Source organism: Hydra vulgaris, chromosome 12 (genome assembly GCF_038396675.1).
Source record: "Hydra vulgaris chromosome 12, alternate assembly HydraT2T_AEP".
NCBI classification, from domain to species: domain Eukaryota; kingdom Metazoa; phylum Cnidaria; class Hydrozoa; order Anthoathecata; family Hydridae; genus Hydra; species Hydra vulgaris.
The window spans coordinates 56,568,271-56,582,637 of NC_088931.1; the positions used below are offsets into that span (position 1 = coordinate 56,568,271).

At 30.1% G+C, this 14,367-nt stretch overlaps 1 protein-coding gene across 2 annotated transcripts; it reads left to right on the top strand.

Moving 5' to 3' along the window:
* The first annotated feature begins 9,304 nt into the window (after positions 1 to 9,304).
* LOC101234793 (UDP-GalNAc:beta-1,3-N-acetylgalactosaminyltransferase 1) lies at positions 9,305 to 11,835 on the top strand. 2 transcript variants are annotated; one of them, XM_065813802.1, is made up of 3 exons: positions 9,382 to 9,638; positions 10,230 to 11,475; positions 11,686 to 11,835. In XM_065813802.1, the coding sequence occupies exon 2, from the start codon at positions 10,246 to 10,248 to the stop codon at positions 11,458 to 11,460; it is 1,215 nt and encodes a 404-aa protein (XP_065669874.1). In that variant the 5' UTR covers positions 9,382 to 9,638; positions 10,230 to 10,245; the 3' UTR covers positions 11,461 to 11,475; positions 11,686 to 11,835. The 2 variants fall into 2 exon arrangements, with proteins under 2 accessions (XP_065669873.1, XP_065669874.1); XM_065813801.1 differs by lacking the exon at positions 11,686 to 11,835 and having other exon boundaries at positions 9,305 to 9,638; positions 10,230 to 11,549.
* The last annotated feature ends 2,532 nt before the right edge of the window (positions 11,836 to 14,367 follow it).

The window sequence follows — 14,367 nt, forward strand, 5'->3', positions numbered from 1 at the left end:
TAGTCCATGGTTGTTTTGGAAAATCATTAAGCTCCACATATGTTAAAGATTTGGAGGAGTTCTCTGCGAGCTATAGAAACCTAAGGGCTACAATTCCTTTGAAGGTACACATAGTTGAGCAACATCTTATAGAATTTATCGACACGAAAGGTGCAGTCTTCGGTATGATAAATAACTTTTAAATTTGCTAAAAAAGAATTTATAATCTTAGTAATTAAATACTCTATTTCAACAGTTAAATCGTAAAATTTGCATAATTTACGACAAATACTTATTAAATAAACTAGCATTTTTTTTGTAGTTCTACTATTCTATAGGCTTAGGTTACTGGACCAAACAAGCTCTTGAATCCATTCATCAGGATTTTAATCAGTTTTGGCGAATGAGAAAAGTTGGAGAGCACAGCCCAAACTATATAGAGACGCTAAAAAAGGCGGTTGTTGCTTACAACTACAAGCACTTTTAAAGTAGCTTTCCATTTGCAGCAATGTAGTTTGTAAAAAGTAAAATATTAGACCTCCTATGAAAAAACGTTTAGTATGACTTTGAAATGTAAAATATCAATCATAATCTAACCGTAAAGACCAGAATTTTTTTTTTTTTTTACCGTAATAAATAATTGTAGCAAACCCTTCTCGACCCTAATAGCCCTCCCCAGGGTATGGTTTCTAAAAACACTTTTCAATTTTTTGCTTGTTTCATATTAAACTAGATCAAAATTCATCGATAGATTTCAAATTACATCAAAAATTTTTCGTTTAAAAGTTCATTTAAAATTATTTCAGAGGGTTGTTTTAAGCTTCGCATGGTTATAAATCTTAAATGAATTGAGATTTTTTAATGAAATTTGAAATCTGTCGATGAATTTTGATCTAGTTTATGATAGAACAAAGAATTTTTTTATGATTAAAGGAGAAGTAGTTCTAGGAAGGTGGCAGTTAGGGGTCCGGGCGGGGTTGGTTTAGCTCTAATTAGTCTAATTTTTTCCAAGTCATCCTCATTCGACACCAGTATCAACATACTAGAAATTTGAGTATGCCTCATGCCTCTTAGTTACCTATCCACTAAAAAATTTTGTCGTTTACGTTTTTTGAATGAGGAAATGTTTTCTAATGATAATCAAAAAAAAATTTCTGGGGATGTGTTGCAAGGTCTTAGAGTAAGTTCCTATGCACCGTGACCTAACAGATAACTTCTTACAAATAGTGACAAATTAAAACAAAAGGGCAATGACTTAGTTTGCTCTAATGTGCCTTCAAGTAAGGAATGTTCTTGCCTTGCTTGCAAGCTTTAAAAAGTTTGAAAAAGCAGAGGTTTTGAAAAGAATATCATCGCTGATAGAATAAGAAGCAGTGCTGGTTAAGATATTAAATTTGAAACAATCAACAATCTGAAAGAATTGAGTTAATTGCTTTGGCGGCAGATGAACATTATGTCATTGGGATGAAGAGGTCAGCAGATAAGACGAAGTTTCTAAACAACTTAAAGAAACCGAAGAACTGAGTAACACTCAAGATTTTAACAATAATTACCATTTTTATAAAAATACCCATTTTTATAAAAATTTCAATTTAATCTAATTTTTTTTTGTCATTATTTGTATTTTTTTCTTACTTAGATCAAACTTTTGATTTAGACAAATATATTTATAATAAACGCCTTCTGACAATAGGCGAAAATAATAATGACAAACAAGAAAAAAACGTTAATCTTCTATATCTGAGTGGGATGGAAATAAAGATCTTTATGTTCAAGAAATTGCAATTAAAAAACCCAGGTAAAAATATTTTAAAAAACAATAATGAAGGACTAAGAGAATTGAAGACAAATGAAGATAATTTAAAAGTTAAAAAAATGTATAAAAAAATCATATTATTTCAGGTACAAGTCTACAGTAAATATCTAACTGTGAGTGTGAACAAAATAATATAATGAACTTCAATCCAAACCACGCGGTATAATAACACGGTGTCAGACTATAGCTGTCTATACTTAGTACTTTTTTTAAAGGTGGTGTGGATTTTGAAAATGTTCCATTGTCAAGATCATTGCTTCAAAAAAAAGATTCAAATACGTTGAACGTAAAGTAGACTTTGAGAGGAATAAAGTCATGAATTATCATAAAGAAAGGCGCCTCATTGTTAATTTTGACAATAAACTTGTAGATCAAATGATTACTGAGTTAAATGTTACCAAAACATATGATAAAATTGCTATTAGTGTATCATCGCCAGATGATGATACAAAGGAAGACTACGTGTTAGATGTAGTTCAAAGCCCATCTTCAAATAGAGTTGATCAGACACAACATGTTTACTATTTGCCAGAGGAGTTTAATTGTTTAAAACCAAAATCTATCTTTGTTTCTGAAAGATCAGAACAAGCTGAACAACTTAATGAGAATAGCTATTTGATTTTCAAAGATTTAGTTGTTTGTAAGAAAGACATAGAAAGCGTGGTTTTGGTAAATCGTTTTAACTTCTTTTCGAGTATTTTTACAATTTTATCTTTTTAGCAAACACATTTTCTTTTTAAAGGACAAACTTAGGATTAAGTTTGTCCTTTAAAAAGAATCAATTTGAAAATAAATGGATTAAAAATTTCAATGGTGTAAAACCAGTTTTCTACTAAAGATATGTTGATGACATTTGCGCTTCTTTCCAGTCAGAAAATGAAGCACTTCCTTTTCTTAGATATATAAATAGTAGACACAATTCCATTTCTTTTACTATGGAAAAAGCAGTAAATTCAAAAATATCTTTTTTAGACGTAGCTCTAAAGAAAATTAATTCTTCGGTTACCACTACTGTTTTTTATAAAAAAGCCTATTCTGATCTTCACACTAATTTTTATAGTTTCACTCCATTATCGTACAGAGTTAGTCTAATCAAACGCTTAATCGATAAAACGTTTAATCGATAGAACGTTTAATCGATAGAACGCTTAATCAATAGAACGTTTAAAATTAATAGTTCTAAACTTGGGTTTCATTCTGACATAAACGACCTCTCTAAAGTATTTAACAAAAATATATAACTCCTATTAAACAAGATTAACTTAAATACTCCACCACAACCAAATACTCCACCACAACTAAAAAATCCAAAAATCCTTGTCTTATTTTAAACTGTAAAACTTTGGGAAAAGTATCTGATTTAACTACAAAAAGACTGAATTCAATTGATAAAAGATATTGCCGTTCTGCAAATATTAAATTAGTATTTACCTGACCAAAAATTTTTAAATTCTTTCCTTTTAAAAATCCAATTCCTCTAGAGTTCCAATCGTTCGTGGTCTATAAATTCGTATGTGCAGGATGTAACTCCTGTTATATAGACAAAACTATTCGCCATCTCAAGACGCGGATATCTTAATATTACAAGAGGGACAAAAAGTCTCATATCAATAAGCATTTCTATGCTAATGAAAATTGTTTCATGCAAATAATTAATAAATGTTTTTCTGTTTTAGATTCAACATATATATTCATTAAAACAATATATTCATTAAAAATTTCATGAAGCATAATAGTCTATTGCCTATTTTTCTTTCTCCTTATCAATGTAAACTTTCCTGATACGTCTTTTTTTCCTCCTTGCCATTTTTTACTTAGGAGTTGAATTTTTAATCATTTTCTCCACTCCTGATATGTCCTTCTTCCATGACCCTGGGATCATAAAACTTCCAGGCAAGAGTTGAAAATAATAAAAAATTCTTGTAAAACCTCTCAAACCATCATTATAATTTATTACAACTGAAGCATGTAATCTGTTCCAACATTATTTTTTTCCGAAACAACATCAATAGGCTTCTTAATATACCTGTTACCTTGAAGCACTCGTTTAACTTTTCTTTTCATTAAACTTGTATGCTTTGCCAAAATAAAACTCTTTTAAAGATAAATTAACACTTGACTTCCTTCTCTTATTTTTACTAACAACATTATCAGATTTACAACTTTGGTTTTTAAGTAGTTTAGTTAAAACAACAAACTTGGTTCTTAGATAAATATATCAATAACAAATTTGGTTGCTATGGACGTAACTAAGTAAATTTCTTGACTCATTATCAATAAAATTAATTTTTTAACTGTTTTTTGTTATTAAAACCATATCATGTTATATATGGTTGAAAACCCAGTTATGTTTTATACAAAATTGGCTATTAAACTAAAAATTAATTTTTTTAACGATAGTTGCTAGGTTTTTACCATATCACCACGTTAAATAAAGTATGTTCATGGAATGGTTAAAACCTAGTATGAATAAACAGGTTAACCATATCCAAATGACACTTTCTGCTTAGTTACTACTTTCTATACATTTTGCGTATCTTTTTAATCTATTCTCATTTCTCATTTAATTTATTCTTAATTTACATTTACCTATCATAGGCTATAAACTGTTAATAATTTTTTCAACGGTTTTTCATGTTTAAGTTTGAAATAAATAATGTTAATTTAGTTTAATAATACTATATTGTTGATTATTATATCCTTGCTGTCTGCATTTGACTGAATTAAATATTTTTGGACTTCCTTATGAAAGAAAAATCTGTAATTTTTTCCTGTTATTTTGAATATATCAGTTGGTAGGCAACTATCTTTTTTAATCGTATAATAAAATTTTTACATATTTACTAATTTTTATCATTTTTCATAGCATGAGTGATAATAGGGAAATTTAGGAGCATTAAATAACTTCTCATAATTATTTACCAACTTACTTTTAATGACTAATGGTACCTGTGGTGGTTTTTTTACCTTCAAATAACACTACTTACCTTAACTGTAACTTACCTATTTTTTCAGTAGTATGACCGGTAATGGCATCTCCTTCCAATTCACAATCCAAAGGTACAAGGAAGTTCCTTGCAATATTTGATTTGGGTAAAGCTATTTCGCCTGAAGATGCAGTGATCACTGGTGCCCGTCTTCCATCCAGATGTCAAGTACTCCGTTGCATTATGTCCCACACAAATGTTCCAAATAAAATCACTAATGTCAACCGTTCTCAATGGGAAGCAGCAAGACTAGAATTGAACCAACTAGTGGTATTTTATGGCGAAGCAAATATTCCAATGATTTCAACACTCAAAGCTTGTGAGCACATTATACAACTGCTAAAGGAAAATGCTAAACTCAGAGCGATACCAAAAAACGCAAGTCAAATGCATCAGTTGTAAGCAGGATAAGTGCTATAAAAGCTTCACTATGTGAAACTTTTCCACTCTGGCCAGCTGATGTAGAAAAGCTTATTGCGAATGCTGAAGATATGGCATTTCTCCACTCCATGAAAACTAACAGAACTGCAACTTTTGGATCAAAAGATAGCATATTAGATAAATAGGTTCAACGAAGAAATGCGCGAAAGCAATTGGCATAGAGAAGAGCTGTTAAAGAGAAGCAAAGAGAAGATGAAGAAGGAGAAGAAACAGCAACTCAAAGCCTATTAGATACAGATATTAGCGATGAAGGTGAATGTGACATGAATTTTGAGACTCCGAAGACAAGTAAAAGATGCCATCACCGTTCCTCACATACTGGGACATCTGCAGTTATTCCCAATGATATATTGAAACGTCCTAGATTTGTTGCTTAAGCAACACGCTTGAATATGTCTGCAGTTTAACAAGCAACATTTACAGCAGCTTTGATTGAAGAGTCACAAGGCAACAGTTCTAATGTGTCTACTTCTTATGCTAATGCAGACAGATCCCGGAGAAATGTTGTTCAGCAATAGGCAGAAGACTATAAAGAACAATGGGTTGCACCAGACTTGGCAACTCTTCATTGGGGCTCAAAATTGATGACTTCTTTAACTGATAAGAACGCGTTTGAAAAACGGCTTTGTGTAGTGGTTGGAAACGCAGAAAATTTGAAGCTACTTGGCGTTCCAATATATCCATCTGGCGAAGAAAGCTCTGGCAACAAAATAGCTAATGTAACACTTGATCTGTTAAATTCCTGGCATTGTACAGAGTTAATTGTCAAAATGACATTTGACACAAACACAGGCCACGTTTCTGCAGGATATGTGACAATCCAACAAAGACTTGGTAAAGCCTTGCTATGGTCTGGCTGTCACCATCATATTGGGGAATTTATGCTTTCACATGTACTTGAAGATCTTAAAATTGAGACTTCCAGATCACCTGATGTAGTTCTTTTTTCAAAATTCCGAAAGAACTTTTGTCTTATAGCCAAAACGTTTAAGAAATCGTCTCTAACACGCTTTGACTCGACGAAGTCTTACAGTCAAGAAGCCAAAAATTTTCTTTCCTTATGCAGCTCTGAAGTCCTGAGGGCTACTCAAGCTGAGCTTAAACTGAGACGTGATAATTACAAGGAGTTTATTTATCTATGGACACTCTTCTTAGACACAGAGGATACAAAAGACAGTGTTATCACCTAAACAGACCGGGTGCATTACACAAGGCAAGATGGATGGCCAAACCAATCTATTCTATCAAAATATGCCTGTTGCAACAGCATATTAACGATCTTCCTCGAGGGAGTATTAAAACCGCCCGCCAAGTGCAAAAAATATATGATTTTGTTGTATTTGTGACACATGTCTACAGCACATGGTGGATGATGTGCTCATCAGCTGCAGATGCTCCTTGGAACAATCTTCAGCTCTTTCGCAAACTTTTGCAATATGAAGTAGTAAATGCTAATATTGCAAAGAGTGCCATACGTGCATTTCAGCGCTATTTGTGGCATCTAACTGCAGAAATGGTGCCTCTGGCTCTATTTAGCTATTTTACACCATGCTCTGAGAAACGTCTGCTGGCTGACCGGTTGCTGGAAATTCAACCAGCCGCACCTGTTACATCCCCAAGAGGAAAATATGAGACAGGTTTTGGAAAGCCACAGTTCCCTTCTAAAGAAGATATCACATTATCAACTAAACTGGCAGATTTTGTTCTATTAGATTCATGGTTTACGTTTTACACACTAAAACTGCAGCCAAGCTTCTTAAATGAAGACATTTCTTGCTGGCCTGAATCTGGAGCATATCAAGCTTCAATCACTTATATTCAAGCAATAAATGATATTAATGACTGCGCAGAAAGAGGGATTAAGTTTAGCAGCGACGTTTGAATAGCTGCCAAGAATGAAGCAGTGTACCAAAACAAATTGCAAGTGATCGAAAAGGATCGTCAAAGGCAACCAGATTTAAGAAAATCAAGCTAAAGTTTATATAAGCAACTAACTATGCACTGTAAACTATTACTATTGTATTTTTAACTTTACTGACAATAAGAAAGCACTAAATAACTTAATAAAAATTAATAATATAATGTTTTCCAGCTGTTTTTCCTGTTATAATTGTCGCGTAATACATTATTCGCTATGTTAATCTATATACAAAACTTTGCATCAATAGAAGACCCCTTAAACATTGACTTAGAAAACTGAAATTTCACACAAAAGCTTAAAACAATATTTGGAAAAAAATTAATTTAGGTACAGTCAAAGTTTTTAATGTTTACAAAAATATGGGGCGTGGCACTTACCCTGTGGGATTAATAACCATGAGCGAAGAACGAACGATTAAAAAACCAAGGATTTTTATTTAAATTACATTGACCACTTTTGGTATCAACATCCCTCCCCCTTTCCCCAACTACCACCACCACCAAAAAATTCTGGATTCGTCACTGGTGTCAATAATTTTTTTTGTTTTTTGTTTGATACTATTTTGTTAAAATTTTCCGAAAAGTAAAATCTGCGGTCAAATGTTAGCCAAGGATATTGGGGTAAAACTAAGACATGTACCAGAAAAAATCTGCGCGGACTTTTTAAAGGATATTTATTTAACTATTGTATTTCGATATTGAATGTTATAAATATTTTGAAAGTACATATACTAATATTCTTAAATTTCACAGAAAATTTGTGAAGTTTTGTATGTGAGAACGCACGCACTTTGCGTTATACACTCTACATCAGCTTTTGCACAGTCTTTAACTGGACTTTCTTGGTAGATCTAATCTATTTATTTTTAAAGTATTTAATGTTTTTGGTTTCTTTTACATTGAACCTTATTTTTCTTTTGACAAGAGCCCAATATCTTTCGATAGCACGTAGTTCGGGACAACTTAGTGGGTTGCAGTGTTTTTCATCAAAATCTACTTTATGTTCTCTCAGCCAGTTTAAAGTTGTCCCAGAGTAGTGACATGATGCTAAATCGGGCCCAAATAACGGGTCACCCGTGTGTGTTTTTAAAAACGGCAAAAAAACGTTTCTTGAGGCATTCTTTTATGTATATTTTGGTGTTAATTGTTCCCGTAGTCACAAAGCAAGAGCTTCTTTCACCACAATCACAAATTGCTAGCCAAACTAAGAATTTTTCAGCAAATTTTTGCATTCCAATGCACTTATAATTGGAATCAGTTTCTTGCAATTAATTGCTGAATAATATTGGTGTCCTGGAAGAGATCAGAAATATGCACCACAATAAGTTTTATAGTCAATAGTGAAACAAGATTTTTGGCGTATCGATTTTTATAGAGCGGCTATAAACAACAAATTGCAAAATTTTCTTGTTTTACTTCACGACGAGGAACTTTTTTCTTTTTATAAGATTTATAGCCATAATTTCTCTTCACTCTTTGTATAGTTGAAGCATTTGTCCTAAATTTAATCGCTAAAGTTCGAAGAGAAACCTCCAGTTATCTATCTAAGGCATCTTTTACTTTTTTTACCAAGATCTTGTCTAACAAAACATTATTTTCTTCCACTTCCTGATTTCCTTTTGATTGTACCAGTGTCCTTAAATCGTTTCACAACGTTCTTCACGTCTTAAATCTCAGTAGTCTATTAATTTAACTACAACCTAAGACCCATCATTATGAAACCAACCGAAAAACATTAGCTAAAATTAAAGATACATTCTTTATAATAATATTACTTATAAAACACTCCATGCAGAGTATAATACATAGCAAATTATTTATTATTTATCCGTCTTGTAAGTATTAAAAAATTATTATTAAAAACTACTATTAAAAAAATTATTAAAACTTAGTTAATTATAAAATTCAAGTAATTTTATAAAGTTAGGGAAAAAATTTTTTTTTTCGCCACTCTTAATTTTAGCAGAACCTTTAGTAGAAAAGATTTGATTATTTTTTTTTATTCTAGATTTTGTTTTTAAAACTATAATTTGTTACGCAAACACGTTTTAAATTTCTTGTTATTGTAGGCATATTGTAAACATTAATGGACAAATAAGATATATTATATATTTTAATTTTTTTATAAAACGTAAATGGTAAAAACGTAATTTTGTTTTTTATTGAATCAAAAATATTTGGTGAATGTGCAGATAACGAAACTGAAATTAAATTTTTTTTTTTTTTTGCTTTATTTAAAAAAATAAAAAGCGTTTGTTTATGCAACTCTAGTGCCGAATTCTTAGCACTAAGTATGCATGATTTATTTTTATTTGAGTATGAAGAGAAAAAAAAAATGTAACTACAAAACTCTGCTACAAAATCAAAATTGATTTTGTTTTTTACGTTTTGAAACTAATTGTAGCTGAAGAAATCGAGAAACAAGTTTATCAATTCAAGAAATCATGTGATAGAAAAATACTTACTGTTTTGAAAAAAAACTGATCAATTTTCAGGTAAGAAAACATTTTAACCTGTTTAGCGAGTTGCAAATATTTTAAGCAAGCTAAAAAATTTACAATCGCCTTAGTCATTTTTGGGGGGTTTTGAGTTTATGGTTGAAATGTATAGTTTAAACAGTCTTCGTTATAAGTATAACAGTCGACAGTATAACGTATAGTTTAGACAGTCTTCTATAATATGACAAATCACCTATAGCTTAAACCAACGGAAAATTGTTTTTCTCATTTAAAAAATAGATTGTTTTTTTTCAATCTTTCTTTAGTTTTATCAAAACGAGAAAAAATGACCTAGGCAACTTTAAAATGATCGTTACAAAATAAAATTTATTGCGTTTAAAAATTGTGATTTTAAAATTGTTTTATATTTATAAAAACGAATTAAATTAAACAATAAAATTATTTTTTTAAATTTAAATAACATAACACATTGTACATGTAAAATACAACTGACGTATCCAAAAACCATATCGCATGTCATAAGAAACAGGTATAAATTAATAGCTTTAATATTGTCGTTATTTCTAGGATCTATAGAACACCTAATTAGTTTGTTACTTTGAAACTTACTGGAACTTTTTATTTTAGAACTTTTTGTAGCATAATGCTTTCTTTGCTGCGTCGGAAAAAAGTAGTTGTGACTTGTATTGGTTTCTGTGTAGTAACAGCTTTGTTTTACCAACAAATATTTGATAGAAAATGGGAAGTTAACTCTTTAAAATCAGTTGTTAGCAAATTGCATCAGTATCACACAGACTTTAAAAGTAGTATAAATTTTACAAACCTTCCCTTCATTTTACAAAACGAGAAAAGTAAACGGCATGCGCCACACTACGTTAAAAAAACATCTGGTATGACCTCAGCAGAGTTACACACAAAAGCAAAGACTTGTTTAGAGCAAAGTGGAAAACAAATCGCTAAGTATTTACAAAGAAGTTATGAAACAACATTTTCTGTTGACCATGTATCAAGTACTAGAGTTAGTCCGATTTTAGAGCCAGAATGCAGGCCGAATTTAGATTTAATTATAATAATAACAACTAAACCCGGTAATTTTTTCAATAGAGCAGCAATAAGAGCTGGTTACGGCAGATCCGATTCAGACATTAATAAGATGATTTTTTCAAACAACCCATTTAGATACCTTACTATTTTTACGGTTGGTCGTGATACAAACGCAAATATTGAAAAACTTGTAGAAAGTGAAAGTCGTAATTTTAAAGATATTCTCCGACTCGACTATAAAGATACTTATGAAAATTTGGCTAACAAAACATTATTGACAATTGAATGGCTGGCCGATCATTGTCCTTCCAAATTTGTATTGAAGTCTGACGACGATTGCTTTGTAAATGTTTTTTCTCTTGGGGCATGGGTGCCAAAACAAGACTCAAGCACTAAGTATATTGGAAGAAAAAATGAATGGATGCCGGTCATAAGAGACCCATGGCATCGAAATTATGTTCCATTTGAAGATTTCAGCGAAGAATATTATAAACCTTACTGTGCCGGCGGTGGTTACATGCTGTCGGGAAGTATACTTAAAAACATAACTAAAAAAGCAAAATCTATAAAACAAATTATTAATGAGGATGCTTATATGGGCATGGTAACAAATGCTTTAAATATATTTCCTAAAAATGATGAGAGATTTTTACCGTTTATATTTTCCAAACAAAGTGTCCTCAAAAGACCAATATGTCAATGGAGAAATAAATTTGTCATGCACGGAGTATATGCCGAAAAGCAAATAACAATGCATTGGAACGCTATTGCAATGAACGAATATAAATCAATATGTGAATGGGATCCGCCATAATAGCTTTATTTTAAAGTAATATAAATTTCTATTATTTAAATTTAGGTGTACAAAATAAGTTTAAAATACATTTTTTACGTCTTTTTGAAGCAAGTATCACTAAAATAGTTCCAAAAAAAAAAAAAAAATTATTAAAAGTTCATTTATTACTTTATTTTGGATTGAATATTTTCGCTGACAACATCAAAAGTTTTTGTTTAATGCATATAACACTTTATTTTCTAGAAAGTCTGAGGTGAAGAGTAAACGTCATTGCCCGTTAATATGGCATCAAAAAATTAAATGGCATTGTTTTTACCGAGCCCCTAATTAATTTTATTTTTACTGCTAAATTTGAATTTTTTTTTTTTGTGTTCATATTAATTCAAATTAAAAAAGAAAAAAATAAGCAACGACAATAACAAAAGTATTTATAAAGTTCAAGAGGGTTTTAGGTGCCAAATAAACGAGCGGACACGTTTATTCGGCACCTCAGAATGAATTATATAGTTGATTACTTTTAGTAACGTCACTCATAAATAAGCATAAGCAAAAAGATGTTATTTACTTCAATCTGTTTTAGAAATACATATGTTAATTTAAATCATAAACAACTTTTTATATACAGTCAGCTGCAAGCATACCAAGAAGCCATTGAAGTTTAAGATTTTGATTATTTGCCATAAAAAAATTAGTTTAGACATCTTGGTATCTTCAAACATTTTTTTTTGTAATGATAAGTTTTAAACTTGACAAAGCAGGTTTTTTGATTAAAACTCGTAAAAGGTTGAGTTAATTTAAGATCCTTTAAATATATATGAAATACCATAGACAATTTAGACTCGTGGTTTTTAATATTAATTGATTATTAAGGTAGAGTGACATTAATAGATCTTTGTAAAATATATTTTTACTATGACAAAACAAAATAAAAAAGACTCGGTGTAGTTAAGGCGATTTACAAATAATTCGAATTCTTTTATTTGGAATTTAGTATGGATTTATCAGCGTATTATGTCCAAACAAGAACTTTAAACTGTATAATTTTTTTGCTTCAGGTTTTTTTTAATTTTAAAAAAAACCCTTATTTTATATATATATATATATATATATATATATATATATATATATATATATATATATATATATATATATATATATATATATATATATATATATATATATATAATTTTCAAAAACTTTTTACTACCCGTAATAGTAAATCTAAAGAACAACTATTTGGAGTCTTTAGATCAATTCCGCTCATCGGCATATTCATTAATTTAGTTAAAATCTTTTGAAAAAGTTCCTTAATTTACTATTGATCCTAGTTCTAATCAGTTCTGACGTATATTAACTATATATAGTTGTCAAAACACAATACTTCTCTCAGTTTTCACTAAAAATACTAGAATTCCGACCAAGAAAGAGCTTTAGATTTTTGATTACAATTAAGAAAAATTGCCAATAAGCGATCAGAACAGATCGTATTGTTAAACTATAATGCTCGTTTCACCTAAAAAGCGTATTTATTTAAAATCTTATTAAAATTTGGACAAGCAATTGTGCTTTTAAGAAGATTTTTTTTTTTTTAAAAAAAAAGAATCTTCGGTTTGGGTTTTTTCGCTATAAACATTTATATTTTATGATACCGAAAAATTTCTCATTTTAATTTTTTTCGTTTTTTCATACTTCACAGACGTGATCATTTAACGGAAATATGTTGCAGTCAACAAAATATCATACAGACGTTATAATATTTTAAAATTGTCTTAACTACACCAATAATATTATTGCTTTGAACTAATAAAAAATTATTTAGTATAACATTCTGCAGCCGTTTTTCTAAACGTCTTAAGATGCTTATTACGTATTTCAAGAAAAACGCAATTAAACAAAAAATTATTAGGAGAAACTCTTTGTACGTTCTAAAGTTTTTTGTAACTAATTATTTTTATTAAGTTTTTCACAATTCTTTGAAAATATATATTCAATAACATTTGTAGACATCTAAATTATTTTGTAAAAAAAGTCAAATTTGAATTTTTTTTTACCATTAGGCGTTTTGAAAAACGACTTCAGTATTATTGGTAGAAAACCATTTATTGGTAGAAAACCATTTATTGGTAGAAAACCATTTATTGGTAGAAAACCATTTATTGGTAGAAAACCATTTATTGGTAGAAAACCATTTATTGGTAGAAAACCATTTATTGGTAGAAAACCATTTATTGGTAGAAAACCATTTATTGGTAGAAAACCATTTATTGGTAGAAAACCATTTATTGGTAGAAAACCATTTATTGGTAGAAAACCATTTATTGGTAGAAAACCATTTATTGGTAGAAAACCATTTATTGGTAGAAAACCATTTATTGGTAGAAAACCATTTATTGGTAGAAAACCATTTATTGGTAGAAAACCATTTATTGGTAGAAAACCATTTATTGGTAGAAAACCATTTATTGGTAGAAAACCATTTATTGGTAGAAAACCATTTATTGGTAGAAAACCATTTATTGGTAGAAAACCATTTATTGGTAGAAAACCATTTATTGGTAGAAAACCATTTATTGGTAGAAAACCATTTAGCGTTATCTTCCAAAAATAGATAAAAGAGCAAAGTTAAAATGACGTTGGAAACTTTTTTTCAATCATACTTTCACAGTTTTTTTTCAACAATTGTAAAAAAGTTGAGCTATATAGACAATGTAGGGTGATAGAAATTGACCAGTTTCTAAACAGCATACCTGAAATCCCTTTCATACCTGAAGCAGCATACCTGAAATTCCTTTCATACCTGAAGCAGCATACCTGAAATTCCTTTCATGCATAAAATGTGAACTTGGTTTTAGTTTAAGTAGTAAGCGTTTTATGTCAATTTTTTAATGAGCATTTGCAGAGACTTTTTGCCTTCCACATTTTAGT

Excerpts from the sequence above, each read along its gene's own strand:
- LOC101234793 (XM_065813801.1), top strand. The coding sequence starts at position 10,246 with ATGCTTTCTTTGCTGCGTCGGAAAAAAGTAGTTGTGACTTGTATTGGT.